This window comes from Chelmon rostratus, chromosome 23 (assembly GCF_017976325.1).
Source record: "Chelmon rostratus isolate fCheRos1 chromosome 23, fCheRos1.pri, whole genome shotgun sequence".
Lineage (NCBI taxonomy): Eukaryota > Metazoa > Chordata > Actinopteri > Chaetodontiformes > Chaetodontidae > Chelmon > Chelmon rostratus.
In genome coordinates, this window is record NC_055680.1 from 5,813,654 (window position 1) to 5,841,228 (window position 27,575).

The 27,575-nt window shown below is 40.3% G+C and overlaps 1 protein-coding gene across 1 annotated transcript in view; it reads left to right on the forward strand.

Annotated features, from left to right (window-relative positions):
• Positions 1 to 27,575, forward strand: part of dnah2 (dynein, axonemal, heavy chain 2) — a 212,666-nt gene that overhangs the window by 142,006 nt on the left and 43,085 nt on the right. The window contains exons 20-48 of the mRNA XM_041965689.1: positions 4,533 to 4,594; positions 5,977 to 6,045; positions 7,453 to 7,529; positions 7,664 to 7,828; positions 7,990 to 8,218; positions 8,530 to 8,640; positions 9,093 to 9,331; positions 9,931 to 10,122; positions 11,080 to 11,237; positions 11,374 to 11,461; positions 12,299 to 12,504; positions 14,008 to 14,137; positions 14,729 to 14,911; positions 15,102 to 15,316; positions 15,632 to 15,778; positions 16,214 to 16,370; positions 16,742 to 16,851; positions 17,611 to 17,740; positions 18,187 to 18,375; positions 18,586 to 18,730; positions 18,887 to 19,079; positions 19,494 to 19,694; positions 20,277 to 20,433; positions 20,812 to 20,986; positions 21,602 to 21,765; positions 22,147 to 22,308; positions 22,779 to 22,882; positions 25,753 to 25,909; positions 26,722 to 26,804. Of these exons, the coding sequence (XP_041821623.1) occupies positions 4,533 to 4,594; positions 5,977 to 6,045; positions 7,453 to 7,529; positions 7,664 to 7,828; positions 7,990 to 8,218; positions 8,530 to 8,640; positions 9,093 to 9,331; positions 9,931 to 10,122; positions 11,080 to 11,237; positions 11,374 to 11,461; positions 12,299 to 12,504; positions 14,008 to 14,137; positions 14,729 to 14,911; positions 15,102 to 15,316; positions 15,632 to 15,778; positions 16,214 to 16,370; positions 16,742 to 16,851; positions 17,611 to 17,740; positions 18,187 to 18,375; positions 18,586 to 18,730; positions 18,887 to 19,079; positions 19,494 to 19,694; positions 20,277 to 20,433; positions 20,812 to 20,986; positions 21,602 to 21,765; positions 22,147 to 22,308; positions 22,779 to 22,882; positions 25,753 to 25,909; positions 26,722 to 26,804 (4,398 nt within the window). The remainder of the gene's footprint in view (positions 1 to 4,532; positions 4,595 to 5,976; positions 6,046 to 7,452; positions 7,530 to 7,663; positions 7,829 to 7,989; positions 8,219 to 8,529; positions 8,641 to 9,092; positions 9,332 to 9,930; positions 10,123 to 11,079; positions 11,238 to 11,373; positions 11,462 to 12,298; positions 12,505 to 14,007; positions 14,138 to 14,728; positions 14,912 to 15,101; positions 15,317 to 15,631; positions 15,779 to 16,213; positions 16,371 to 16,741; positions 16,852 to 17,610; positions 17,741 to 18,186; positions 18,376 to 18,585; positions 18,731 to 18,886; positions 19,080 to 19,493; positions 19,695 to 20,276; positions 20,434 to 20,811; positions 20,987 to 21,601; positions 21,766 to 22,146; positions 22,309 to 22,778; positions 22,883 to 25,752; positions 25,910 to 26,721; positions 26,805 to 27,575) is intronic.

Sequence of the window (27,575 nt, forward strand, 5' to 3'; positions counted from 1 at the left end):
ACTCACTGGTCTGTTATTAAAGGTGTATTTATCCATCACTCTGCCTGACTGCACGGACACACACTTATTGTTCTCCTTTGTCCAACCACACACACACATACACACACACACACACTCTCTCTCTCTCTCTCTCTCGCCATGATGGGGCTCTGGCAGCATTCCAGCTGTTATTCTGTCCGAACACTCCATTCTGGCTTCATTATCACTGGACCTCTCTTTACTGTGGGGCGAGAACACAGGGTGCTGTCGGCCCGGGTCAAGGGGCTAGAAAAGACCGGCTACAAGTGTGTCTGTGTGTGTGTGTGTGTGTGTGTGTGTGTGTGTGTGTGTGTGTGTGTGTGTAATGTATGAGTCAGTGGAATGTGTGTGTGTGCGTGTGGGTGAGTGAGCAGGGGTCATTCAGGGCAGTGCATGTTTATCTTCAACTGTCTGATTCTGTCCTCATTATGGGCTGTGCATAAAAGCATGTATGCAGACGCATGTGTATATTCGTGTGTGTGTGTGTGTGCGTGTGCCCGTGTGCATGTATTTGTGAGTAGCTGTTCATCAGGTGGAGCATACCTTGATCCTCGGTGGCTGAACAAAGCCAGCATCTGTGGACTAATCGCAGTGTAATAAGCAAAGTAAACCTTCCAAGGCCTGCTCCACTTTCCTAAAAGACCCTGAGCTCATTGTGCTCAAGCCAGAGGCTTATTACAGCTAGATGTACTGTATGTGTGTCTGTGTGTGTGCGTGTGTTTCCTTTATAGAAGTATTAGTGCTGCTGCCTCCAGCTGAGCGTCTCTGTTCCACTGACCACTTGGAAACTAGACAACTCTGTTTCTCTTTTTTTTGTAATTTTTTCTAATTGTGGCTCTCATACATCCCCCCGTCTTTTCTCATTTTGCTAAGTGATGCGGTGTATCTTTGGTCTCATCTGGTCTAAACAGCAACATCAGCCCCTCATACACTCTGTCCTGCTTATTTATCCCTTCATCCCTCTCTTCTCCGCCCCTCCTTGGCATGGCAGCCTGTCATTAGTTCTGAGCTCACCGACTGATGGCTTTAATTTTGGCCTGCCTGCCTCTCAGTCTCTGGACATTTTGTATCTGCTTTCTTCACAAGGCTCTGCTGTATGTGTGTGTTTCTGTGTGAGTGTTTCTGTGTGTTTAGTGGTTATATGGCATAACTGCTAGAGATGACTGTATTGCATGCGTCACTCTGTTGGAGTATTCCACACATGTATACATGCCATCTAATATGTTAATGGATCTGGACGTCAGTCCAGGCTGCACATCTATTCAGTCAGCACTTCTATTCCACTCTCAAACCATAATTTTCTCATATGGCAGGCATTATTGACAGGCAAACAGTTTGCTTACTGGGCAGGCAATTCACTGCCAACACTTGATGTCAACAGGTACAATTCTGTTTGCGTTAATTTTAGTCATCTGAACCACAGAGGAATATTTTCATTTGATGAAAATTACATACAACCTCGATTTGACACAACCAGATACACAAATACTGGCACACAGTAAGAAACACACACACACACACACACACACACACACACACACACACACACACACATACAAACAATACAGTTAATCAAGGTGAGGTAAAGGATATTTTTATGCTAATACACATTTCCCCCAAGCTCAAAAAGAGGACAGAGGGAGGGAGCGACTGAAGGAGAAATGAACCTATTCAAACAAATGAATTCTAATGAAGCTTCGCAGACAAGACGTTTGGAGTCGGTCAGCGTTGTGTGAGAGAAGGCCCGGACTTCCCCACTGGAAAGAACTCAGCCCAAACTCCTGAAAGGGAGGGAGAGAAAAACAAGAGAGGGACCCTGGAGAAAGTGAGCCGGGAGGAAGAATGGTCCAGTAATGAGAGAGGGGAACCAGAGAGAGGGGGGCCCGAGTTCAAGGTTGTATTCAGACGTAAGGATTGTCCCCCTGAAAGACCGAACACAGACTTCCTCAGGGTTTAAGAGCCTCTTTATCAGGCCCAGGTCTCTGTGTGTGTGTGTGTGTGTGTGTGTGTGTGTGTGTGTGTGTGTGTGTGTGTGTGTGTGTGTGTGTGTGTGTGTGTGTGTGTGTGTCTCCCCGTCCGTACATGCACTGGTGGTCTCAGGTTGGGTGGGTGGAGGGAGGCACTCATAGGTTTTTGGGTTTTTTTAATGGATAAAAGCTTCAGCTGACAGCAGCTATATTAGCAATTTTATCATAAGTGAATAAGAAATTGTGCACTGTAAAAGAATACTGTATGTTTTGTGGCTAATACGCTTCTGAAAAATGCCATGCGTCTGTAACTTCAATAGACAGGGTAATCATCTGATGGAAATAGTTGTCTAACTGTCTAACTCCTGAATGCTGATGTTAATCTGCAGCTTGCCAGTGGTCCCCCTGACATCAGGCAACCCTAGGAGCCGAATGAATCTGGAAGGATTGGAGAGATTTAGAATGAATGGATCAGAGGGAGATTTACACACAGTAACATGCAGAGACAGATCCATTGAATAGTTAATAATGGAATTTGGACAAGTTGTACAGTGAGTTTTGGGAGGAGGGAGTCAATCACGGTGAGATAAAACAGTCTGTTTTCCAACAAAGTAAATGCGCAGTTTGCATGCCTGTTGGCTCTGACTGCGGTGGGCTGTTCCTCAATGAGAAATGCTTTTTACTAATAATATTTTGGGGTCACTGTGGAAGCCTACAGTGAGAAGTACCAAGTTAGAGCACTGCAGCTGCTGTTTTATTGTGGACGCCTACAGGCTACTTTCTCTCAGGCTGTTTATTAGATGCATACTTCAGAGGAGGAAACGAGCTGCTGATCATTAAGATCATCATTTAGAAAGGCGATATGACTGTGCAGAGATGCAGGATCAGTGATGAGTCCATCATGCCTTTCCTATGGGTGAGCACATCCACCGTGATCTATCTGCGTGTACTGTGCTCCCCGTGTCGACGCTTGCACCCACGCGTTATGGATGGTGGATGGGGGCTTCATGTTTTTTTTGGGAGAGGGCTTTTAAAGGGCTGCGTCATGGCTGTGGAAAGATTTTCCACTAATGCACTGTTTTTGAACAGCGAGACTCAGCACAGCACATTTTTGGATTGCATATAAAAGGTAGGATAAACTCATAGTTTATCAGAAGCAGAGCAGAAACACTGCGGCCATAGAATGATACTGTGTTGTTTCCTTATTTGAACATTTAACAGTATTTCAAGTCACTTCAATTAAATAAACAGCTGCAAAACTTTACCACAACTTGAAAAGCTTTTTGTTTTTGCTTTCTCCAATTCATCTTGAGGAGGCTATAATTTTTATATTTTAGTGGAAGGTAAGTCTGGAGTTCCTGATAACGCAAATTGGTAAGTTTTCCATGTCCTTAGTATTTAGAGTACTTGGCTATAGCTAAATATACAATATCTAACTTCAGTGTAATATGTAACTAAATGAAATAGTTGTTGGGTGTTGTGAGATGAATGTCACATTTGTCAGTTGCCATGTACAGTGATATTTTATGTTTGACTCTTTTTTCCCCTTGTGTCCCTGCAGCACTTTAGTCATTCAGCCACCGGATGGCGACCCAGGACAGCTGTTGTTTGGTTTTGGTTTTGATTGGAAGACTGAGGAAGGTGTCAGAGCATAGTTCTGCAGAGCGATGATGACTTTCACATTGAACAGATGTAATTCAAGATTTTTAGTTTAATGAATCTATAGTGTGAACTTCCTGATTAATATTAGGTCTATTACATGTTTATGCAGTGAACTTCTTCATGCATTGTTTAGTAAACATCTTGTCTTTCTTTGATTATGCTCACTGAATTTTACATATGATTTTGCAGTGGACTGTGTATTGCATGAAAAGATCTGAATATTTTTAAATGCATCTCTGTATCAACAGTGACATTCCTAATCTAATTATTAGATTAGCAATGTGCACTCATTTTTGGGGATGCACTAAATTGCGCTGTCAGAAGTTAACATCCAGCCTCAGTAAAGAGAAGACGGTGTCGACCAGGAAGACCCAGAGCATCCACTGGTCAAAGAGCAACAGGAGGAACTCTGCAGCAGTCAGTAGGGAGAGCAGCAGGAGACCGATACCTTTGTGTTCACTCCACAGTCATGGATGTATGCAATCCTGAGGTTCACTGTAATACTAACACATGAGTCAGTATCAAATATTCACATGAGAATCCACCATATTCTTGTCACATCTGTGAGAAATGATTCATTTGGACATATGCATTAAAAGCTCATGTAAGAACCCACACAGGTGAGAGCCCAAATTCTGACAAAATATAGTAAATAATGTCATGAACTTTTGGTCAACTAACCTTGTGTTCTTTTTCCTTCATATTACTGGATTAGTCACATTTTAGTTGACAATGGTTGTTCTTTGAAATAATCATAATCTTTGAAAAAAGATTGTGAGTCCTTACTTCTTACTACTTCAGTTATACGAGTGTGTTGTGAACTCTGATGTTGAAGCTGAGAAAATCTCTGTAGTGATGTTTCACTAAATGTTGTAATCCTGCCAGCTGGTCTCTATATGCCTCCATGCTGGTGATAGCTGTGGCCGGAGGCGTTATGTTCCTGGGCTGTCTGTCTGTCCATCCCATTCTCATGACCGTGATATCTCAGCAGAGGGAATTTGAGGGAATTTCTTCACATTTGGCAAAAGCATTCACTTGGACTGATTAGAGTTTCATGATCAAAGGTCAAGGTCTCTGCGACCTCACAAAACACATATGGCCGTAACCCAACAATTCATACACTAATTATGACAAAATTTCACACAAATGTCTTGTGGGATAAAATAAAGAATGAGTGAAGAAATGATGACATTTTATATCCAAAGGGTCAAAGTTCAACTTCACTGTGACATCATAATGTGCTGCAGAGACCCTTTTCTGGCCATTACTCAACACCATAACTCAGGAACAAAAGGGGAGATTGTGACCAACCATATTTCATATTTGGTCAAATACTGAATTGGTGACACTAATCTTGGGCGTCCACCTTGAAACTGTGCTGATTGTATAGATCCTGTATGGTGCTGGGTTGAAGATGCGTGTGAAGCATCCATTGCTCTCAATGTAGTAGGCACAGGTATAGATACAGCGAAGAACAACAACAGACACTGAACAAATAAACGTAAGACTGGTCGATGTTTAAGAATGGTCAGGACTCTGAAGTATATATATGTATATAATCACCAATGACCAACAATATAAATAAAAGTCTAAATGCAAGTCAAGCATTCAAAAGTTGGAAAGAATAAAAATAGTGCTAAGAAATGAATATGTATCCATGCAGTGGAGGATTATGTACAGAATATGCTTGTAAATATGTCTAAATACATTATGTACAGCATGCAGGAGTTAAATTGACTGACTGCATGGTAATATGTACATGTTAACTACTACATTTCAAACTGTAAATAAATATACCCAATATAACACTGACTTAACTGTTCACCAGAGTGATGGCCTGTGGGAAGAAACTTCTTGTATTTTAAACATACTTGTAGTGGTGGAATGTAACTATATGTCCTCACGTACTGTACTTATAACTTACAACATCGTCTGCTTCAAATGACAAAGACTACATGTACATTACAACATGTGAAAGAAAATTTGAAAACATTTTAATTTAGGACACATAAGCACAAGAGGTGAGTGAGCTGGAAGATATGACACACAATACACCCCTCATTCAAAAAGTTACTGTCAACTTTCTTTGTTCTACGGCCCCTCGAAACCTTGATATTTAGTTTTTATTCTGTGTCTCTGGGAGACTGCACAAGAACATGAGGTGAGTTAGGCTGGAAGATGAGACACTACACAGCTCTTATTCTAAAAGTGAATGTAAGCTTTCTGTGTTGGATCCTTTGATGCTGACTGGCTGCTCAGTAGTGTCTTCTTTGTCCTACAGCTCTTCCAAAGCTTTATATATATCTTTGTTTTTTTTCCCCCTCAACAGGTTTGACTGTGGAGGTTCTGTCCAAGGCCAAACTGACTGTGGTGACAAGGCTGATGGTTCCTGTGATGTGTGAGATGCAAATGACTGCCAAATTAAATTTTACATAAATTTACTACAAACTTTATGGATGGCTATGGAAAAAGATGAAAGCTGATACAACAGCCAAAACAATATATATATATATATATATCAATGAAATAAGGTTGATTATAGGATATAATAGCTACACATTGAATTACACATCCTCTCATGACTCTAATAGAAATACAATCAATTAAAAAATATATATATATTGGTGCAGGTTATCTGATCCCCTTTGTAAAAGCAGAAGTGTCAGGCTGGTCTCCCAAGATGATTCAAAGAACAAGACTATAATAGGACAAGTTAAGCGCAAAAAAATTGATTCTTAAACTGGAAATCCAAAACATTGCTAGGCTATGAAATGGCTCACTTGTAATATGTTGCCAATTTCTAATCGATTTATTAACATTAAAAAGCTATTACTTACAATGCATGAACCCTTATAGTGGTGTCATTTCTATGATGGTGTCAACGGAGACAACCCACGCTGTCAGCTGTAGTCTGCGTTGCAGGTAAGGAACAAGTTCTGCTGATAGACCACGAGTGTATTATCATGTAGGACAGCTGTCGGTGTCGCATCATCGAAAGTAAACTAAACGCGAACTAAGATGCGTCCTCCAACAACCCCCAGAAAATCTAGAGTAATTCCAACATTGTGGAAACGTCCGTAAATGCACCTTGTGTCACTGCTACTACATCACAACCCACATTCTCGTGCTTGTCGCCCTCGCGAGCGAGCCTGTGTCGCGCTCTCGCCCTCTCCGAGGTTGCCCAGGTAACCTAACGTTTCCATGGAGACATGCACACTCAGCCGCAGGTCTGACTGAAGGTATGGTGAGTTTATGGAACACTTGAAAGAAGCATTTGCAAAGAATGACTTTTCGTAATTAATTTTGCCTGAGCGTAGTTGAAGGGGGGCTGTAAAAAGTTAAAACAAATACGTCGTGTTGTAGTTTAGCTCGTTGAGACTTAACGGCTGCGGTTGTTGCATGAGAGCTACATCGGTTGGCAGCTAAAAGTTGCTAGCTGGCTAACGCTACATGTGTAAAGTTCTTCTGATGGGGCCATGCACACCAAAGATTAGTCAACAGCAGGGAGCTTTCATTCACGCGTGCAAATGTTGGCTAACCGACACTTTGTACAGTTTAAAGTTTCTAAACAAGTCAGACGCGCTCGGAAGAATACAAACATAAAAAGAAAAAGATAAACGATGTAAGTATTGAACTAAAAATCTAGAAATACGTCCTTTCTCGCTTAGATTATAAGCAGTTTAAGCATTCGTTAAAGCAAGCAGCAGGATAGTTAACGTTAAAGGTTAAAATTATGAACTGGTATCTCAGTATGTCTCAGCATTGAAGTGTATGGTGTGTGTCTGTGTGCGCTGACTTGCTTCAGTAACCACAGAGAAAGACGCCTGTGAGGTGGACGCTCTGACAGACATGGAAGAGGATTATTCAAAGACCATTCGTCTGGTAAAGCTGATTGATTGTAATATGTAATTTTTTACTTTTTTTTCAATTGCCATTCCATGATATCACTAAATAACTACCTATCTCTCTTTCCCTCCCCCTTTTCTCCGTGGACCCCTCCTCTCATGTCATGGAAGTTGTTTATCCGTTGTGTGGCTCTTCCTGGAGTAACTGAAGAGTTGTGGACTGAGGAGAATGTGAGGGCTTTGGATCAGTTTATTGTAGACACCTCTGTCACGACCATGTTGGTCTACGTAGACACTGAAAACAGGCTGCGGGTGGAGTACTCCATGCCCTTACCGGTACAGCACACTTTCCTCTCTATTTGAATACTTAAATCCTAATCTTGATCAAATTCATATACAAGTACTTTTATGGTAATGTTAGAGAGAGGGCTTTGAATGCCTTTTTTCCACCTTTTTTGGAGCTCTCTCTTCACCACCACACCTGAAAATTTCTTCAGGTCGTTGCGCAGCTGTGCTATTTTATCCGCATGCCAGGAGCCATAATCACAGCAGAGACGTTTGATGCGGCCATACAGTTTGGCACAGTGCGGGGACACGCTGCCAAGAGGCTGCTTCATGACATGACCTGTTTGCATGCTCCCCCAATTGCCCTCAGCACCTACATGGAGAGGAACGTAAAGGACAAGTATACCAACAGCATGCACTGCTACCTTGCCAGCTTGACAGGTGGGTACTTCAGAGAAAAAGAGAGAGAGAGAGTTTGCTGTTAAACATCACTACACAAGGTAGTGTTATACAAAATGTTTGGACACCTGTAAAGGTGTTATTTTTAGTTTTGATGCATTTTGTTATCTTTAAGGGTCTCTTATGCAATATGTCAGTAAAGAGCAATGTAGCAAACTTTTTATTTGACTGTCGGTATTTGACTTTTTGGTACAATGTGCACAGGGTGGCCATTACAAGTTGCTGACATTTTCACTGAGCCACCTGGACGTGTGCTAAAGTGTAACATTTTATATACTTTAATTTTTGAACAGATGATGTGTATATGAAGATGGGCAACACAGTTCTATACATCCCAATGGAAAGCCTGCAGTGCAGCCCTGAGGAGGCCAGCAAGGACAAGAAGCTGGTACAGAGAATGGAGAGTAAGCCAGATGAGCTTTGCATGTCTCCATTTCTGTCTCTGTCGAGTCTTTGTCTCATGCTCACAGACCTTTCTGTTCAAAACATCGTCCAAACTGTAGCTTCGCTTTCAGTCTCACAGAGAGTCTTTTTTTAATTGATTTAGGCACAGGGCTCCTAAACTCTCACCTGCATCAGTCCAACCTGTCCATTGTTTTTTTATTACACTCTTTCTCCACCCATTGTATTTATTTTTAAATGTATCCCTAAAACTAATTTCTCCTATCAAATCCGTGCTTTTATTCCAACATTTCCTAAGTCATACTTCGTGGTTTTCATATCAGTCCAACCTTTGCACCCATTTGCTCCCTCCATCCCTGTTTTTCTTTTTCTGACTTTCTGTCTTTCTCTCGTCTCTATCTCTCCCTTCCTCTGTTTCTATTTTCTTCCACTCACTTGTTCTTCCTGTTTTTAGCGATCATGATCCACTGGACAGATCAGATCAAGGACCTGCTGAATAACCAAGACATAATGAACATGACTGACAACTGTGGCCCGCTGCAGGAGATAGACTTCTGGAAGAGTTGCTCTGCCAAACTGTTGGACATGAGCCAGCAGCTACAGAAGCCAGTGGTCAGGCACATCCAGAGCATCCTGCAGCTCTCCAAATCGCTCTATGAAGAGTCCTTCTGCCAACTGTCCAAGGAAATACAGGTTCAGGAAGTCTAAAATAATGTCTGAACAAAGTTGTAATACAATTAATGTCGCATTTGACATGAAAGACGAATTCTGCTTATGGTTGCAATATGTTGTATTCCGATGGCAATGTAAGACTCCTGTAAGACTCCCGAACATATATCAACAATAAACACAATTAAAACAGACAAAAAGAGGAACCATTGAACAAAATAACCTACTTTTCCATAATAGAAGCACTAACATCAATGGAAAATAACCAAATCAGTAAATCTGAGGAAATCAACAAAATCAGACATGCAAAACACTTGGCCTCTGAAACACTCCCAATGGAGTTTGAAGCCATGTGGAGGATGGAAGAAGACTGTGTCGCACCAAGAGCCCAACGCAGCTGCGCCCAGTGGAATCTTGGGCTTGCTCATGAACTGGAGTGTTGGTGATGCTGCTCATTCTTGCAAAATTATTCCATCTCTATTACCTATTAGCACAAGTTAGAAAGTTGGAAAATGTTGACATGAAATATTTTGTTAACTTGGCTGAAGCATATTAATAATAATAATAATAATGCTATAACAATAATCTTTTCATCACCTTTCTTTTGTGTATGTGTTGCCCAGGATTTCTCTCTACAGGCCCAATCAAACCTGAAGTACCTGTCTATACTGAAGGAGCCCTGTGCAGAGCTTGCAAACCTCAAGCCTAGCCAAGTTGCTCCTAAGCTGCAAAACATTGTCAGTCTCATTCGCATCATCTGGGTCAACTCCGCCCACTACAACTCCTGCCAGAGGATCACTGGTCTCTTTTGCAAGGTACTTGCATTTTACTGCATCGGAGTAAGGGGAAGTAACTTTACATACTACTTGTAGAAATAACTGCTGTTTTGTAAACAATTAATAGATGTGCTATTTCAAATCCCTTAATACAAGCAATCATGTATTCCACAGATAAGTCAGTGGAACAACATTTGCAGATAACCTTTGGTTCTTTTAGTGGTAGAACAGCTCTCCAGTTTGATTAGGTTTTTGTCTTGTTCTGATAAGGGATCATCATTACTGAAGCCCACTCCCACTCATCCTGGTTGCTCAAACATCACTGTTACGGTAACATGAAAGTGAATGCACTGAATGAAAGGCCCATCACTGTTTTCATTACCACAGCTCTTTTCATGTCAACTGAGAGCTCTGCAGACCAAGGGGAAAGTGTTTAACCTTAAATGTTGTGACCCACCATCATTTGCTGCCCTGTTGAATTACTTATGTTTTTCCTGTTCCTTTATGTTTTCTTCATCTTTTTCATCTTTGCTCTCACACTCTTGTATGCCTTTGATATTACACAAAGCGTGTGACTGTTTAGTTCAATGATTGAGTTCCATGATTGGCAACACAAGCACTCCCTGCAGTTGTGTTCCCTTCAGAGTTGCTGGGGTTTCTTCCAAACAGTCAGTGTGGTTTAATATAATTTTCCAATAGCTGAAGGCTGCAGGGCATGGCCTATTGACTAGGCTCTTCCAGCTAAGAAAGAAAAAGTAACACTACTGGGTGACAGCCGCTGTACTGACCATTCTGCAGTCAGTTCCCTCTGTAGCTATAGCTGTTCTATATGTCCTTTGTTTACAACAGTATACCAAGCAATCTAATATTCCCGCCTCTCCCACATCTGTTGAGGATAAATTCAGCCTTGTGTGGTTGTGTTACAAAGAAAGAGCAAAAAATAAGCATGGAGCTAGGAAGGCGCATTACCGCAGAGTGTTTTCTGCTGTGTTGCAGATGAGTAACGAGATCAGCCGCCTGTGCTTCCAAAGCATCTCTCTGGACAGGATCTTTGAGGGCTATGTGTTATCCAGCAAGCAAAACCTCAACGACTGTATCAAGTGCTGCCTGTCCTGGAAGGACATTTACGTGCACACCTCATGGATTCACTGCAAGTAAGAGAACTCTCACCTGTATAGGGCCTCAACACACACTGGGTACATCTGGGTACCTCGTGGCATGTGTTTGATTTCGAATAATCCAATATTCATTGCTTTTCTTTTCTTTTGTTATTCTCTGTTTTTACACAAGGTACTCTAAAAAATACTGGGATGTGGACCAAACAGCTTGTTTTGTGGTGATTGATGCTGCCATTCAGAGGTTCAGAGACCTGCTTGAGGTGCGGTGGTTTTGCCATATACGGAGACATTAACACATGTACAATACATGCACACTACAGCTCTGTAACACCATGCTGTTGAAATCCATGTCAGAGATAAGATAAAACTTCATTGAGCCCATGCTGGGTTGTTACAGACAGCAAGAACAAAAGAGAGGGGTAAAAAAAAAGAACAAATACATAATAAAAAGTATACAAATAAAATTAAATATATATATAAAATATATCACAGTAAAAAATATATAGCGCAGCAATATATGTCATGTTACATAAGATAGTTGCACAGCTGTAATGGATATTATCAACATAAACAACAGAATACAACATACAAGCCAGCCAGGAGTTGAACCTAGAATATTCTCATTTATAGTCATGTTATCCATTGCACCACTGGCCCACAATGGCCTGCACTTGCGATGAAGTACTCTGTCATACTGCCTGTATCCAATTTTTGTAATGATACCAATAAATTATGGTGATAAATCAGAGGGAGTTCGTATTGCCGCATGTTTCACATTAGGACTACAATAGAAAATGTCAGATTGTATGTGATTTGTGTTATTCTCATTGTGATTTAAACAGATCTGAGTCAAATGAAGAAATGAAGGGTTAGTTTGGTGGCTTTCTTTTCCATTTTGTGTCCTCTTTATATTCACATGTTTTGTGTATGTCCTCTATCTCTGCTTTGTGGTCCTGTATAAATCAATGGGAAATGACCTCCTGTGTCCTGACAGTTCATATAAATCTTAGATTTTTTAAGATTTAAATCTTAAATCTTGTGTGATAGATTATATATTGTTTCTTATCTGAGACATTATTTTCTCTCGCCTTCTTAAGATATGTGATTGCCAGTACCAATTTGCCCGTTGGGAAGATGGTCAGCAGGGGGCCCTGCCATGTTTCAGCGGTTGCCAGGCATCAGAGAGCACCCACTCCCTCCTGGAGATAGAAGGAAGTTTCCATTGTGGTCTAAAGAACCTGCGCTCTATTGGAGAGGGCATCCTTGATGTCAAGAACAATGTATGGCACAGCGAATACAGCAGGTGGGTCTATTCCTCATTTGAGCATTTAAACTAAGACTAAACCCCAAAATTTGAATTAAAATATTGATTGCCATGACACGATCAACAGCATCCACCAATAACTGAGAATGTATCAGCTGGTCTGATGTTATCTGTGCATTCTCGCTATCTCAATACCTGCTGTGCAGGATTTTAAACTACTCTTTGACATTAGCTCTGTCTCCGCTTCTCTAAATATTATTTTCTGCTGGAATGTCTGGTGGTTATAGTAGCACGAACACTGAATAAAAAGAAAATTAGTAAATTTGAACTCTCCAGTTCATCTCCTCCACTGCATATTTAATTACACGAGGAAACACATCATACAGTGTGCTTCTGCCTCCGCAATCTGCATTTATCAGTGCATTTTTACTTATTTAGATAATGTTGTTCGTTTTGCCATTATTCACCCCACCAGTATCCCGTACCCCAAGCTTTTGTCTTAATGTCCAGCAACAGCTTTGAGCCTGCATTATATTTCATCATGGGTCAGGTCACGTTTTATACTAACAGGTTGACTTGGGTCCAGAATTTATTTAGAAATAACTACTTTTAACTGAACGGGTTTATGCTGAGGTTTGCTCCAAAGAAAAACACACCCTCAGATTTGTAAACTTGAACTGAATTTTTTTTTGTGGCATTTAGGTTACTGATTATAGGGATGTGCTTCCACATGAACCACTAATGCAAATATTTATAAACACGATTGGAAGTGACCAAATGGAAAACTCACTGTAATAATCCTCTTGACATTGACTCAAAGTTTGGACTTTTGCTTTTAATAAAAATGTCTTAAAAGATTTCACTGAGCTCACGGCCCTAAGGACATTACTCCAAATGATTTTACTGTGTGATTGAAGATATTGCTGCTGTGCCATCCATGTGTAAAATTATGCATAGCCCCTCATAGGCATAGCCCCTTTCGTATCAGAGACTGATAAAACGTGTTTCATTCCTGCTGCTGTGTGATGGCTATAGGTGTTCAATCAACTGCACAGTTAAAAAAATCAGACATTCTTCAAGTTGCTTTGGGGAACTCAGTCATCAAACATGATTATTCACATTTCTGTGGAATTCCAGGTCAATGGATTACAATTCTGTGGATGATTGATAATTGTGTTTTGATGCACATATCAACCTGAAAAAATGTGTACCAAACAGGGGAGGAAAAACTGTGTGTGTGTGTCTGTGTGTGTTTTTCTTTCAGGGACACATTTCAAACTAAAAACTAGTTAAATCTGGCCGGCTTGTCCAACTGGGGACAAAAGGTGTGTCCCCAATTTGGAAAAATCATATTTTTGATTCGGTTAAGGCTAGATATGATTAAGGCTAAGGCTCCAGTAAGTCAATGTACTGCAAGTCTTTTTAATGTCATGTAATGCCCCCAAAAGTGTTATCAGTAAACAGTGGTTTGGGACTGATCATGGTGTGCGTGTTTTCATGTGTGACTGTGTGTGTATGTGATGTTCTTGTGTGTGTACACAGGTTTCGTGCATTGATGAAGGATCTTGAAATGAGGATGCAGAACCTGATCTGTTCAATGTTTAAGACAGTAAACACGGTGGAGGAAGGAATTCGACTTCTGGACATTTTTAGGCCTTTGTCTACTCGAGAGGTGTGTCTATCACAAACACACACACACACATGCACACAGAGTTGTGTTTCCATCACTTTTAGGGACATTACATAGACTTACATTCATTTCTTGGAGACCTTAACCCAAGTATTTGACCTAAAATTTTTTTTATTTCCCCAGTCCCCACAATGTCACAGTACAAATTCAGTAATTCACGTCTATTCACACACATACATACAGGGCATACATTCAAGTCCTCAATTTATGTGTATATGATGAATGTATATGAGTGACATGAGGTGATAAGTAGAATGGCACGAGTCTGTGTAATATTTTATGAGTTACAAGAAGAATCTTGAAGTCGGATCTAGCATACACAGTGAGCCAATGTAATGAAATTAAGAACATATTAGACTTAGATATCACTTCTTATGTTGTATTTTGATGCCTGAGAGCCCCCAGATTTGTCTCGGTTCTGAGAACTAGTTGCTTTCAGTACAAGGCTCATTCTTAAACTCTCATTCTTTATTTTCTTTGTCACTCAACTTTAGTCTTTCATCTCTCTTCTCTCCTTCCCATACCACACAATTTATCTGCTCATTCTTTTCCATCCAATCTTCTCCATCACAGGCCATTAAGATCGCCATAGAAGAAAAGGCGGAGGAAGTGTACAACATCTTTAATGAGGAGCTCAGAATAGTCAACAAAGAGCTGAACTTAAGGACGAGGTCTTTACCTGACCATATGCCCCGAATAGCAGGCCAGGCCCACTGGGTGAGGGCCCTCAGACATCGCTTAGAGAGACCCATGGAGGTAGGGTCATTAGACTACACAGTAATCATTTTCCCGTTATCTTGGTACATACCAGCTACTTCATACCATCACGCACATAAGCAGTGTGTGAACTGTTGTAAGAACTCTGTCCACACTGGTTCTGCTTTGGTTGAATTTTATTCATGGTCCTTCACTTCTTCCTCCTTTGTCCCCTTTCCATCCCCTTCAGGTGCTTCAGAAGGCCCACTTCATGCCCGAGTCATCCAACCGCAGGCAGGTAGTTTTCCTCCATAACCAGATGGTCCATGTTTTGGATGAGATGATAAGGAAGAACTACAGTGAGTGGAGCCAGAACCTTGATGGGCAGTACCTCAAAAACCTGGAGCAGCCACTCATTGTCCGCTGCAAGGACAAGAGTGGCAAGCTGGAAATCAACTTTGACAAGTGGGTTACACAAACACAACTTATACCCAAGAAACACAAGGCATTCACATGAAAGTTTACATGCAAGCAGTGTCTTACACTGTGTACTGTCTTCTGTGTACATCTGTGTGTCACACAAAAACCCACACCCGATCATTGTGGGCTATTTCTGCATCAATACCCACACAAGAGTTAAAGACAAACTCTCTCCATCAGTTGGATATAGAAATACACTCTTGCACACTATAGTCATGTGGAAACAAAACAATTTGACACCAACAAGTTTGAAAAATACATGTGCTCATTTTTTACTTTGTGTTTTTTATGCTCTTCCAGCAACCTGTTGAACCTGTTCTCTGAGATCCACTACTGGGATCGACTAAAGTTTGAGATCCCCCAGTGTGTGTGTGACATTTACCAGGACAGGGAGGACCTCAGAGGCCTGAGGGAGAGAACACTGCTGCTGATCAGGGACTATAATAGGTCTGACACACACACACACACACAGAAGAGGAGAACAAACATGCATGCAACACTAAACAATGATTTCTAACATTAGGAGCATGATATGGCTGTGTATATGGTGGCCAGCACAGGATCTTAGTGGTAGTGGGTAACTTAAATCACCTACACAGTTGTCTGATGTCATTTTGTGGCAGAGGGTTGAGGGAGTCCTTATTTTTCCTTGACTGCTATTGTCATTTGTTCATTGTGTTGTTTTGCTGCACAATGCATCACATTAGCATCTAAGCCTACCACAAATACTGATGGTTGTTTTATCATGAAGTAGTAGACTATCAAAGATTTTCCCCATCAAGCATTATTATTAGTATTCGCAAGTAGCTCTAGCAATATTCAATCAGTAGCAGGGACACTCTAGTGTTTACTTAATTCTCTTCACATCTGTGTGTGTATCAGGATCATTGGGATGCTGTCTCCTGATGAGTTGGGTCTGTTTCGGGAGCGAATTCGTGTAATGGATAAGAAGATTCAGCCGGGGCTGAGCAAGTTCCAGTGGTTGTCCAAAGGAGCTTCTTACATCTTCATCCGAGACTGTCTCCTACACGTTGAGAAGGTCAGAAAACATTGTTTACCTCATGCTGTTGTGGGCATGTCTACAGTTTAGTTCTTACTTTTTTTTGTTTTTTGTTCTTTTTGTCCTCGCCGTGTCTTGTAAAATTCAGATGGCAGTGGTGGGCTGTAGGTTAGAAAAGCAGGTGAATGGAGAGTTGTGTGGATCAAATCCCTTGGTTGGCTGGAAAGATGTGAAAAGATAATTTTTGGTTTACCTTAAAACACAGGCACAGTTGTGACAAATCTTAGTTCATCAGGCTGTATGTTCCCTCAACAGATCTGGAACTTATTCTTGGTTCAGTAAGAAAACCAAACTGGATTGTAGTTACTAAGGAGCTCCTTTCCTTTTCTCTCCTCTTCATTACTCTCCAGGTCCAGTTGATAGTTGATGGATACAAAGCATCCAATCTATCCATCTCTAACCTCTGTCGGCAAATCAGTGAAACATTGCTGGTTAGACTGGATGGAAAGACTGTGTACAGGTAATGACTTCTTCCTCATTGCATGGGATGCATTATGCACTAAATACACAAAATAGATAATGTACGGTATGCTTATATTATTTATTCCATTTTAAGTCACTTCTTAACACATGGTTAAGAAGTGTACAGTATGTTTTTAAGATGCAGTTTCATTGAGTACAGTGTGGGTTAAGCATTTTTTTCCGGTTAAATTAAAGATGATGCCACTTCACCACCTGCTTCTTTTTCATTTTTCATTGATGTACAGACCTGATCAAATTCTTAAGACCAGTTGAAAAATGGCTAGAATTTACCTAACGAATTGTTGAAGTGATTCACAAGAACGGTGGAGCTACTCATTACTGAGTCCTACCGAGAAATGTTTTTGTTCTGGTTTGGAGAGTTTTTTGTCATTTTTTTTAGCAATGGTCTTAAACTTTTGATCAGCTGATAAACAGCCTATTTGAGTTTACTTGTTATTTTCAATAAATTATTTTTTTTTAAGTGCTTTTTGTCACACTCCCCCTTCTTGCTTTTGCATATTGTAGCTCTACTTAAAACCTCATTAAGATCCAAATGTGCAAAAGGTAAATTCTAGCTATTTTTCAGCTGGTCTTAAGATTTTGATTAGGTCTGTATTTTGTAATTATGTAGCATGGAGACTTGTGGCTTTCTTCTATGCAAACTGTCATGGCTGGTAATTGTACCTGTGTTCCAAGTAATGCACTTCCTTTCCTTTGTTGGTTGCATCTTAGGTGTTTTTTGTGTTGTAATTTTTAGGAACCTGGATTTTGAGGAGGACCAGAAGGCTCACCAACGGAGCCATCTCCAAATACTGCACTCGGCACACCAGGATATTGTTGATATCATGACCCGCATTCACAACACCTTCTCTAATGATGGACTTGAGGTCCGTGCTGTGTTTTTCTGTCATTCATTCAGTATTAGTAGCATTCCATCAGAAATATGCATGTACTTTTAGAAAGTTGTAATCTCTCCACATTTATAAGATTGATATTCTAGATTTACTTTATGTGATATAGTGTAAAGTATAAAGTAATTAAGGTTGAGGCTGAGGCTTAGAGAATAGAGAAGATTTTTCATTTGAAACTGTAAAGTGATCATTAGTTCTTTTTCTGGGGATGGACTTTAAAGCAGCACAAAAATTGATGGATAAAAGTATTGACCCACACAAGTTGTTCAACTTGAATTGAGTGTTTGGAATGGAACTTTCTCATCTACTGTTTGCAAAAATATGACAGCATCTTATTAGATTTTACTAAGCCTTTTATTTAATAATGGGTACCGGCCAACACTGCAGAGTCATGTGTGTAAATTGTTACCATGGTGTTTAAGGTTCAAGAACACTGGGTGACTTACACAGAGAAGGTGGACCAGATGGTAGAGGAAGCTCTAAGAAGCAACATCAAGCACTCCTTGAAGAAGCTATCCAGGGCCATCAATGGAGACAGCAAAACATCGCCTAATCCCCTTTTCAAAGTCCTGATAGCACTGCGCCAGACAAGTCCTCAAACCACACCAAAGGTACCAGCAACCCCCTTTAATCCAATTAGGTCATGTGACAGTGCACCTGCACCTTACTTATTCTTACTGAGACACACACACATCATCCAACCCCTCATTGTACTGCTCCCCCATCTGAGTTAAACTGAGTCTATTGTGTGTTTGTGTGTCTGTATTTGGTGTATGTGTGTCTGTGTGTGTGTGCATGTGTGTGTGTCTCTGTTTTGACAGGTGGAATTCTCCCCGACACCTGGAAAGCTTGCTCAGATTGTGAACATTATGCCTCAGCTCATCAACACCATCTCAGAATTTAAACGACTCCCTGAACTTCTCTCCTGTAACCGGTCGCAGAGGAATCCCATACACATCAATATAGGTTAGAAGTATTTCTTATTTTATTTGAAAACATGTTCTTTTATATTACATAGCAAGTTCTTCCTTAGGAAATCATTTTCCATTATTCCAGGAAAAGAGTCTTAGTGTGCACATCCATCCTGTTTTTATTTTGCCCTGGTCCTCTTTGATCCTTCAGAGCAAGACGAGGAGATAAGGAAGATTCAAGCTGCAGTTGCCACAGGGATGACAGCCAATGCCAGCCACCTGCAGGCCTATCTGAAGACCTGGGACAAATACAGGGATATCTGGGAGATCAACAAGGACTCCTTTATACAACGCTATCAGAGACTAAACCCACCAGTCACTTCTTTCGATGCAGACATACACAGGCACTGTGCAATACATACTAAAATCTAAATATCATTCTTCACTTGACTTGTCTAAAAAGTTTCTATGAACCTTTTGATACTTTTTGCTGCAAAAGCATTGGAGTACCTAGTAAGTGGAATCAATTAAAGCTGACTTCAGTCACTGTTTGCTATGAAGAAGGAAAGTATCAACTTTTAATGGTCACCTTAAAAGCAAATTGTTTCTTTGTGACAGCTGCAGTTGCCAGTGGCTGTTTCTCTTGAAAATGCCCATTCACACAGGCCTATATTCTGCTTGTGTTTATTTTTATGTCATTACATTCCCCAAGTGAATTTTGTTTCACTTTCGTAAGACATTCTTTAACAAAATGATGCATGCAGACGAATTAATCTTCTGCTTTTCTGTGTCATGTCCATTCTTTGGTTCACCCCCAGGTACACTGAAAAGGCAAACAGTGTTGAACAGGAAGAAACGGTACTGAACATCCGCTTTGTCACGCTGGACTGTTCACCACTCAAGTCCTCCTTGGTGCAGCACTGCAGTGAATGGCAAACCAAGTTCACTCAGCTGCTCAGCCGCATGGCCAGCACGCGCCTAAGAGATCTTCATGCCTCGCTGCAAGACAATGCCAACAGGTGGGGAGTCAAGTGGAAGGACTTTATCCATTTGTATGTGTTTATTATATACAGTAGAGATGACAGGCAAAGAGGGAGAGAGATCTAACAAAGGGAACCTTTGTTAGACTCGAAACAAAAAGTTAAGGTCAAAGGTTAAACCTTGTGAAAGTTAGTTTCTTTTTCCAGGAAATTCTTTTATTATCTCTTATTTGTTCTGTTCACCTTGTAATTTCTTCCTCAAAGACAATTTGTGTAAGGCAGTTTATGCCAGCTGATGAATTTTATTTGGAGTTAGAAGAGCACACAACAATGGATGTGACTTCATGGGCTAGCTGTATTGTTTTGGGCAAGGTGGGCAGGAAGTATTTGTTATATACATGTATTTTTGTAAAAGATCAGGATGTAAAAAATCTGTTTCTGTGAGAAAAAAAATATATAAATTATTGATTTAAACTACCCCAATCTCTTCAGTCATTGAGGAAAGATGGTAGAGACAGCGAAGGAAAGGGAGGAGCTTTTGATCCCGTAAACATTTGAGATATGTGTTGTTTTAAAGGTGTTGTGACTCATTGTTGTTTTTGTTTTTATGGGTGTGATTAGGCTGAGACAACCCCCCCAGACTCTGGCGGAGCTTGCTGAGAGCCTGCAACTCATGGAGACTCTCCAGGGTGACTTGGCCAAGATAGAGGCTCAGATTCCTGTCATCCATGATCAGTTTGCTATCCTGGACAAATATGAGGTCCCAGTGGAACAGACTGTAAGCACCTCGCTCATTGATGAAGATATATACTGTGTGTATGTGTGTGTGTGTGTGTGTATGTGTGTGTGTATATATATATATATATATATATATATATATATATATATATATGTATACACACACACATACACACACACACAACGATACAGGACTGTATATACACAAACCGTGACTGTGTACTTGCATAAATGTATAAACAGTATATGACTAACAGTGTCTTTACCTGGTGTTTGCACCCCTGTAGTTACTCTCAGGTCAGTGAAAGAATGTGCATGTAAAATACCTGTAGTCATGGATACTCTTTATGTACACATAAACTAACACTCACAGCATTCCTTATCATTATTCTAATTGTGCCACTTGGTTCACCCACAGGTGCAGAATATGCGTGAGATGCTGAATGGGGAGTGGGTTTGGTTCCAGCAGGTGTTGATTGACAGTAATATCATGCTGCAGAAGCACAAGGAGAAGTTTAAGAACAGCCTCGTCCTCTCATCTGAAGAGTTCAAGAAGAGGATCCAGAGTTTTTTGCAGGAGTTCAACAGCACAGGTCACACATTCTCTCTCTTACTCTCTCTTTCACAAGCTCATATACAGTACATTATCACCAAGCATTTCATCACTGTGATGTGTGCACCTTACTGGAGCTCTCTCCTGGTTTTTCCCTACTGAGCCATTACTGATCTATGCGAAGCCTCTTCAGAACCAGTAGCCTGTATCTAATCTGTTCCTGCCCCTGATTATGTCTGACTAGAGTGCTGCTCCCTTCCACAGTTTCAGTGATGTCACTAACTGGAAGACACATCGTGACTGATTTCCTGCCCCATCATCCCTCACTCCTCTCTGCCTCCTCTCTGCCTTTCCCACTGCTTTGCCTCCTGTCTTTTCCCATCTGTTTTTTAGATGCTTTGTTTAGTATTTTCTTTGAGCTCACCGTATGGAATAGCTGTCAGTTGGCCGTCCATGGTTTGGATGATGATTTCACAATATATCAAAATCTTTGTGTATTCTCGCTGACCATTAGGACACAGTAGGCATTGTGTAATATGTCTTCCCTTTGTTTTCATGCTTTTGTGTGTGGACATATGAATGTGTCATTTTGTCTATTTTTATGCTTTTTCATGTGTGTGTCTGTCTCCCTACTTTTTTGCGTGTACATATCCAGGTCCATTTGACAGTGCACTGAGCACTGAGTTGGCCTTAAAGCAAATAGCAGAGCATCACAGCCAATTGGAGGCTCTAAAACAGGAAGAGACTACCATCCTGCAAGGGCTGGGCTTCTTCAAAATAGAACAGCCCCCTTCCAAAAGCATCCGGACGCTGGAGAAGGTCTGACATGGCACTAGTCTCATAGTCTCAACATGCTGTTGTCTTTTGTAAGCTAATACAGAGTCAGCATAATGAGCAACTACTTAAGTGAAGGTCACTGCGGGAATTGTAGTTGTGATGAACTGGCTCAAAATGTGTGGATAAGGCGAGTTTTTTAAAGCAGTTTTAGTTTTTGATAATATGATTTGATTATACTCTGTAATAGGAAATTGTGAGGACATGAGATGCTAAATTCAGACCCAAGATCTTGTGATAAATTTTAAACAAATATTTGAAAATGTTAATACAGTCCCAGATTATTCCAACAATGCAAAACCCATTTAACGATTGACCTTCTTTGTTTGTTTGTTTGTTTTATTTGTGTCTTTGTGTTTTGTACAGGACATAGACCACCTGCAGCAGGTCTGGGAGTTCACACAGGACTGGAACACCAACTGGAACATCTGGAAGGTTGGTCAGTTTGCTACGCTGCAGACAGAGACAATGGACAGCACAGCACAGGACATGTTCAAGAAACTCCACAAACTCCAGAGAGAACTAAAGGTTAGTTCTGTCACACAGAGATCAATAAACAGCTGCAGATTTTGGCTTCATGTCTCATTATGTCAGTCATGGTTTAGCTGTAGTATATTACCCGTAACAAGTTAGATTTTGTAAATAAAAAATAAAAAATAATAGTAAATAAAACATCCTTACCAAAAGAATTACCTTGCTCAGTACAGTCCAATCTTAAACTTGTATTTTGATCATGATCATGGTAGAAAGAACAGAAAATTACACTTTATGTTTATGATAGATACAAAGTTTGCATACTCTTAGGGGACATCATTACAAGCATTTTTAGCTTCACTCCCACAAACTCTGCCTTTTTAATGCATTTTACAGTGGTAGGTAAAAAATTTCTATGGCTTTCTCTCAGGATATACCAAACCCATAGCTCCCCTAAAATAAACTCTGTAGCTCTCACACTTACATTACACAGTAATGAGGAACTGATATTTGTCTGATTGAAGGATAAGGAGTGGGACATCGTAGATTTTTCCAAGAACAAGATTGACCAGTTCAAGCGGATCATCCCTCTCATTGATGATCTGAAGAACCCAGCCATGAGAGACAGGTACTGACAGAAACATGTCTACATGTATTTTAAACACACACATTTTCATTGCTGTTACAGTGCAGTAGTTAATGAGAGTGATGAAAAAGAGGCATGTCCATGGTAAGGAATAAAAAAGCTGTTTTACCTTGGTGTTGAATGAGTTACTTTGTTTAAAAAGGAGAACAACCAGAAAGTGCTGCTTTGCACAAATTCTGCTCTTTCAGAGAGAGAGAGTAGGTCAGCTAATGAGTAAGAAAACAACATTGTAGTAAAAATAGGATGCAGTTCATGCAGTTAAAGTGAGTAAGCTAGTTTGAAGAGATGGATTTTAAGAGCAGGTTTGAATTCTGTAATAGAGTCCAGAGTTTGGATGTGAGGGGGGAGAGTGTTCCAAAGTTTAGCTGCAGCATAAGAGACAGCCCTAGCACTCATTGTGCTGGGGTTGATGTCTGGTAGTGCCAGCAGGCCTGCTGATGCGGATCGCAGGGAGCAAGAGGCAGAGTAAATCTGAAGGATCTCTGTGAGATAAGAAGGGGATAGATTTTGGAGAGCTTTAAATGTTAATAATAAGGTTTTAAAGTTAATCCGCTGTGACACAGGGAGCCAGTGTGGTTGAATCAGCAAGAGAGTGACATGTCCAGTGGACTTTGAGCGTGTAGTAATCCATGCTGCAGAGTTCTGGATGCGTTGAAGTCATTGAATAAGTTTGTTGGAGATGCCTGCCAGGACTATATTGCAATGGTCAATGCATGATGTGACCAAAGCACTGACTTACACTTCCCTTAGACATTGTTAATATGACTGGAAAAAAAATATAGATAATGAAATAAGATGTTGCCAAGAGGGAGGAGGTAAATAATAAACACGAGTGGCCCCAACACTGTACCCTGTGAATTTTTTGTAGTGGAGCGTATGATCACAAAGCATTTGTTTTGGGCACTGACCTAAAGTTTTGAGCTGGTGAGCGGGTGAGAGTATTAAGTGAAAAGTCATTGTAGGAGTGAGGGCGTTGGACCAGGTTTTGAGATAGTTGATGAGATCTTCTGGGTTAACATGTATCATGTTTTGGAATGATATGGAATGATGAACTGAGCGGTAGGCGTTGAAAAGCACAGCTTTATGGTCTGAGATGGATAGTTCAGCATAGGTGATGTTATAACATGTGATGCCAGAAGAACAAATTAAGTCAAGGATATGGACCTTGGCGTGGCTTGTAAAGTTGACATGTTGTGTTAGATCAAAGCAGTCTAACATTACTTTAAAATCTGTAGTGAACATATGTCAGTGTTATTAAAATGAACATTAAAATTATTAGGATAGTATTTGGAGTCATTGCACTAAGGCCAGTTAAAACTGATAAGAGTTCAGTAATGAAAATATTTGATGACTTGGGTGGTCTGTACAGAACAGCAATAATGGTGGGTGAAGGGTCCACAGAGCTTAACAGCCAGCAGTTCAAAGCAAGACTGATCAGATAGAAATTGGTGTTCGTTTTCTCTCTCTCTCTCTACTCTCGTGATAGATCAGGCCACCTCCCCTGCCGAAAGAACAGGGTTTGCATATCTGAACAAATCGTGGTGGAGCTGCTAAATTTAGTTACAGAAAATCATTTTGTGGCTGCCAGGTTTCCGTAAAGTCAGTAATCATTGCACCAATATCCTAGTGTTGTATACTTTTTTAGACAGGATTGGCACACGATAGACATCTGCTGAAGTACATCACTGTTGCAACAGTGCCACAATATATTTTTTTGTTTTTAACAGTGACCATATTATAGCATCGTATTACAAAAATTAAATTGATACTCCACTCAAAATGTGACTCTACCACTTTTTACTCTATTAGCAATGTAGGGAACATATAAAAAAGAAAAATATATAAAATTTAGATATAGGCGTGTGTGTCTTGGAAGAAATAGCCTGCCCTATAATGTAGGTTAATTAATGTAATGTGATTCATTCTCAGAGTTGGAAAAGGGAGAGGATTATCCAAGCTACTACACTGATTATTTAATTGGCTTCATATGATGTCCAACGTTCACACAGTTCCTCTTGACTGTTCCTCAGTATTATATACTCAACATTGCCTGTCATTGTTGGTCTTGATGTAAGGACATTTCCATCAAGTTAATCCACTGGGTCTTCACTTACTCAGATGGTGGGAGTAGATGCAGACTTTTGTGTTGGTTCTTGCAACCAGCAAGAGAGAAATTGGTGTGCTTTGTTTGTAATGTTACCTTCCACATGTTACTGAAGTCTGTATTATAGCGATGAAGATAGTAGTTACTACCTGCTTCTTATTGAGCCACGGCAAAGCACATTATTTTTATTACGCGAAAAAATTTATCACAGTAATAACAGTATTGCAAAATCCATGTCATAGCAAATATGACACCAGTGGCAGTGACAAACGAGTATATCGCCCATCCCTAGTAAGAAGCTCAGTCTTACATTCCTTGATGCTGCCAAACCTGTTCAGTTGGTTGTTATCATGTAGTTGAGCATAAATAGAATAATATATAATATAATAAGTTCAAAGTTGTTGAAGTATTAGCATGTAGTAAGCATATGTTTTAGTAATCATCTCTGTTTACTAACGGCTAATGGTCTCAAGATAAAGGGTGTTGTATGTTGTACAAATTGTAAAGCCTTTTCTTCATCTCAGTGAGCTCGTATACAAATTATATAAAATATTCCAAAAACAGTACAGAATTTACAGACACAAACACACTCAAAGACAAGTACAGAACATATACAGTATAAATACAAACCAAGGTATAAAGCTGCTAAACATGATCATTATTGACATCTCACATTGGTTATATCCTAGTTATTGCAGCAAAGAGTTAAGAGGATATTTATACAAAGACAATGCCACCTTTCTTTCAGGCACTGGAAGCAGATCTGTGAAGAGCTACAGTGCTCTTTTGACCAAACCAGCACTGAGTTCACCCTGGAGAAGATCATGTTTCTGGGCCTGGACATGTATGCTGACAAGATCTGTGAGATCTCTGGAGCTGCTAGCAAGGAACTCTCAATTGAACAGGTCATCTGGTCTAGACTGGTGCTCAGTCGACATTTTTGTAGCTTCTTCTTCCTCCGTTGATTTTATCCAAGGTCTCACCCAGGAAGTTAGAAGTGTAGCTGACTGGCTCACTTCCACTCTGCCTTCAGGCTGTTCTGGGCAGCACGGCCGGCACGGGAAGCAGAAGTGTCTGCCTCTCATGCCTTTCAACCTTTAGCAAAATGAAATCCTGCCCCCAGCTGCTAGCACTTATAGAGGTTTTAGGGCTGGATTTTTGCACATGGAGGCACAATGCAAATTTGTTCAATGGCTTTCATTCAATTTGAACTCGCAGTCTGCATCTAATTAGCTGGCGATTTACTAAAACAGAGGATAATTGTGTGATTAGAAACATTCGAGGGATAGTCTAAGACAGACTAAGATACACTCATGCCATAGGGTTTATTTGAGATTAGCCAGCTCAAAAAAGAAATCATCCTGTCAGATTCTCAAAAATGATTCCTCCTTAGTGGTGTTTACTTGACAGACATGTTTGTAAAGTATATTTTTCGGTATCAGTCCTTATATAAATCAAAAATCAATCCATCAAAAAATGTAGAATGGCATGAAAGAAGCACAAAAGAATACTTATGAAAATGAGAGAAAAAAACAGACTTGTCACTATGCTAATTTATAAAAGGTCTATCTCTGATGCATGGTCATTATCTAGTCATGACGATGTGTCATATTGAGCTTGTGGAAAAGGGAAAGAATAGAGATGTTGCCCCCTCATTTTGCCACTGCCAGTGGTACGTTCTGTCTGTTAAAATTACTCCTTGTGTTTAATATTTAAGGGTCTGGAGGGCATTACAAAGACTTGGGAGGAAACGTTCCTGGATATTGCACCTTACAAAGATGAAGGCCACTACCACCTGAGGTGAGTGTTTGGGTGGAGGGTTCAAGAAGTCATAATTGCAACCCAGGCTGAAAGTCCCTCTAGCCTGTGGTCATAGATGTGTCTCTTCATTATGTCTAATTTACATGCAACACTAGATCCCACAGCTCCTTATAGCTCGATACTGCCATCTGGTGATTTCTCAATCTTTGCCTGTGTATATGAATGTAATGCATTGGTAGCATGGATGTATAGTAGAGAGCATGTATTATGTGATGCTGATGTAAGAACAATCTGTATGTTAACTGCTTTGTTGGAGAAGTCAGAAAAAGGGAGTGAGTGTGTTTGTTTGACAGTCTGCCTGATGAAAGCAGGAATACCCAGCCCATCTGCTGCATATAAAAATAAACACAGTCAGACCTCAGGCCCAGTCTAATTAGCTTTTATGCTAATACAAATATAAAGTATTTAGTGTTTCCCTACCAGAACTGTATTCCTGGTAGCATGAATAAAGATTTGCAACAGCATTTAGACCTTCATGTTGGCAAGTAGAACCTACAGAAATAAAAAGAACAGTTAATAAAATGAATTAAATATGGACGTTAGAGGGAACCTGTCTTCATGACCTCAGTATTTCTACAACCCTGGCTACAGTCATGCTTATGATGCTTAAGAAATTATATGGTGTTCTTCTGACAATGAAAGTCATGTACTGCACTTACAAAGCAGGATGTCAGCTCTCTCTAAATAGCAAACTATATAAAAAAAAAGGCAACAGATTTGTTTCCATAGTCATCTCCCAGGCCAAATCAA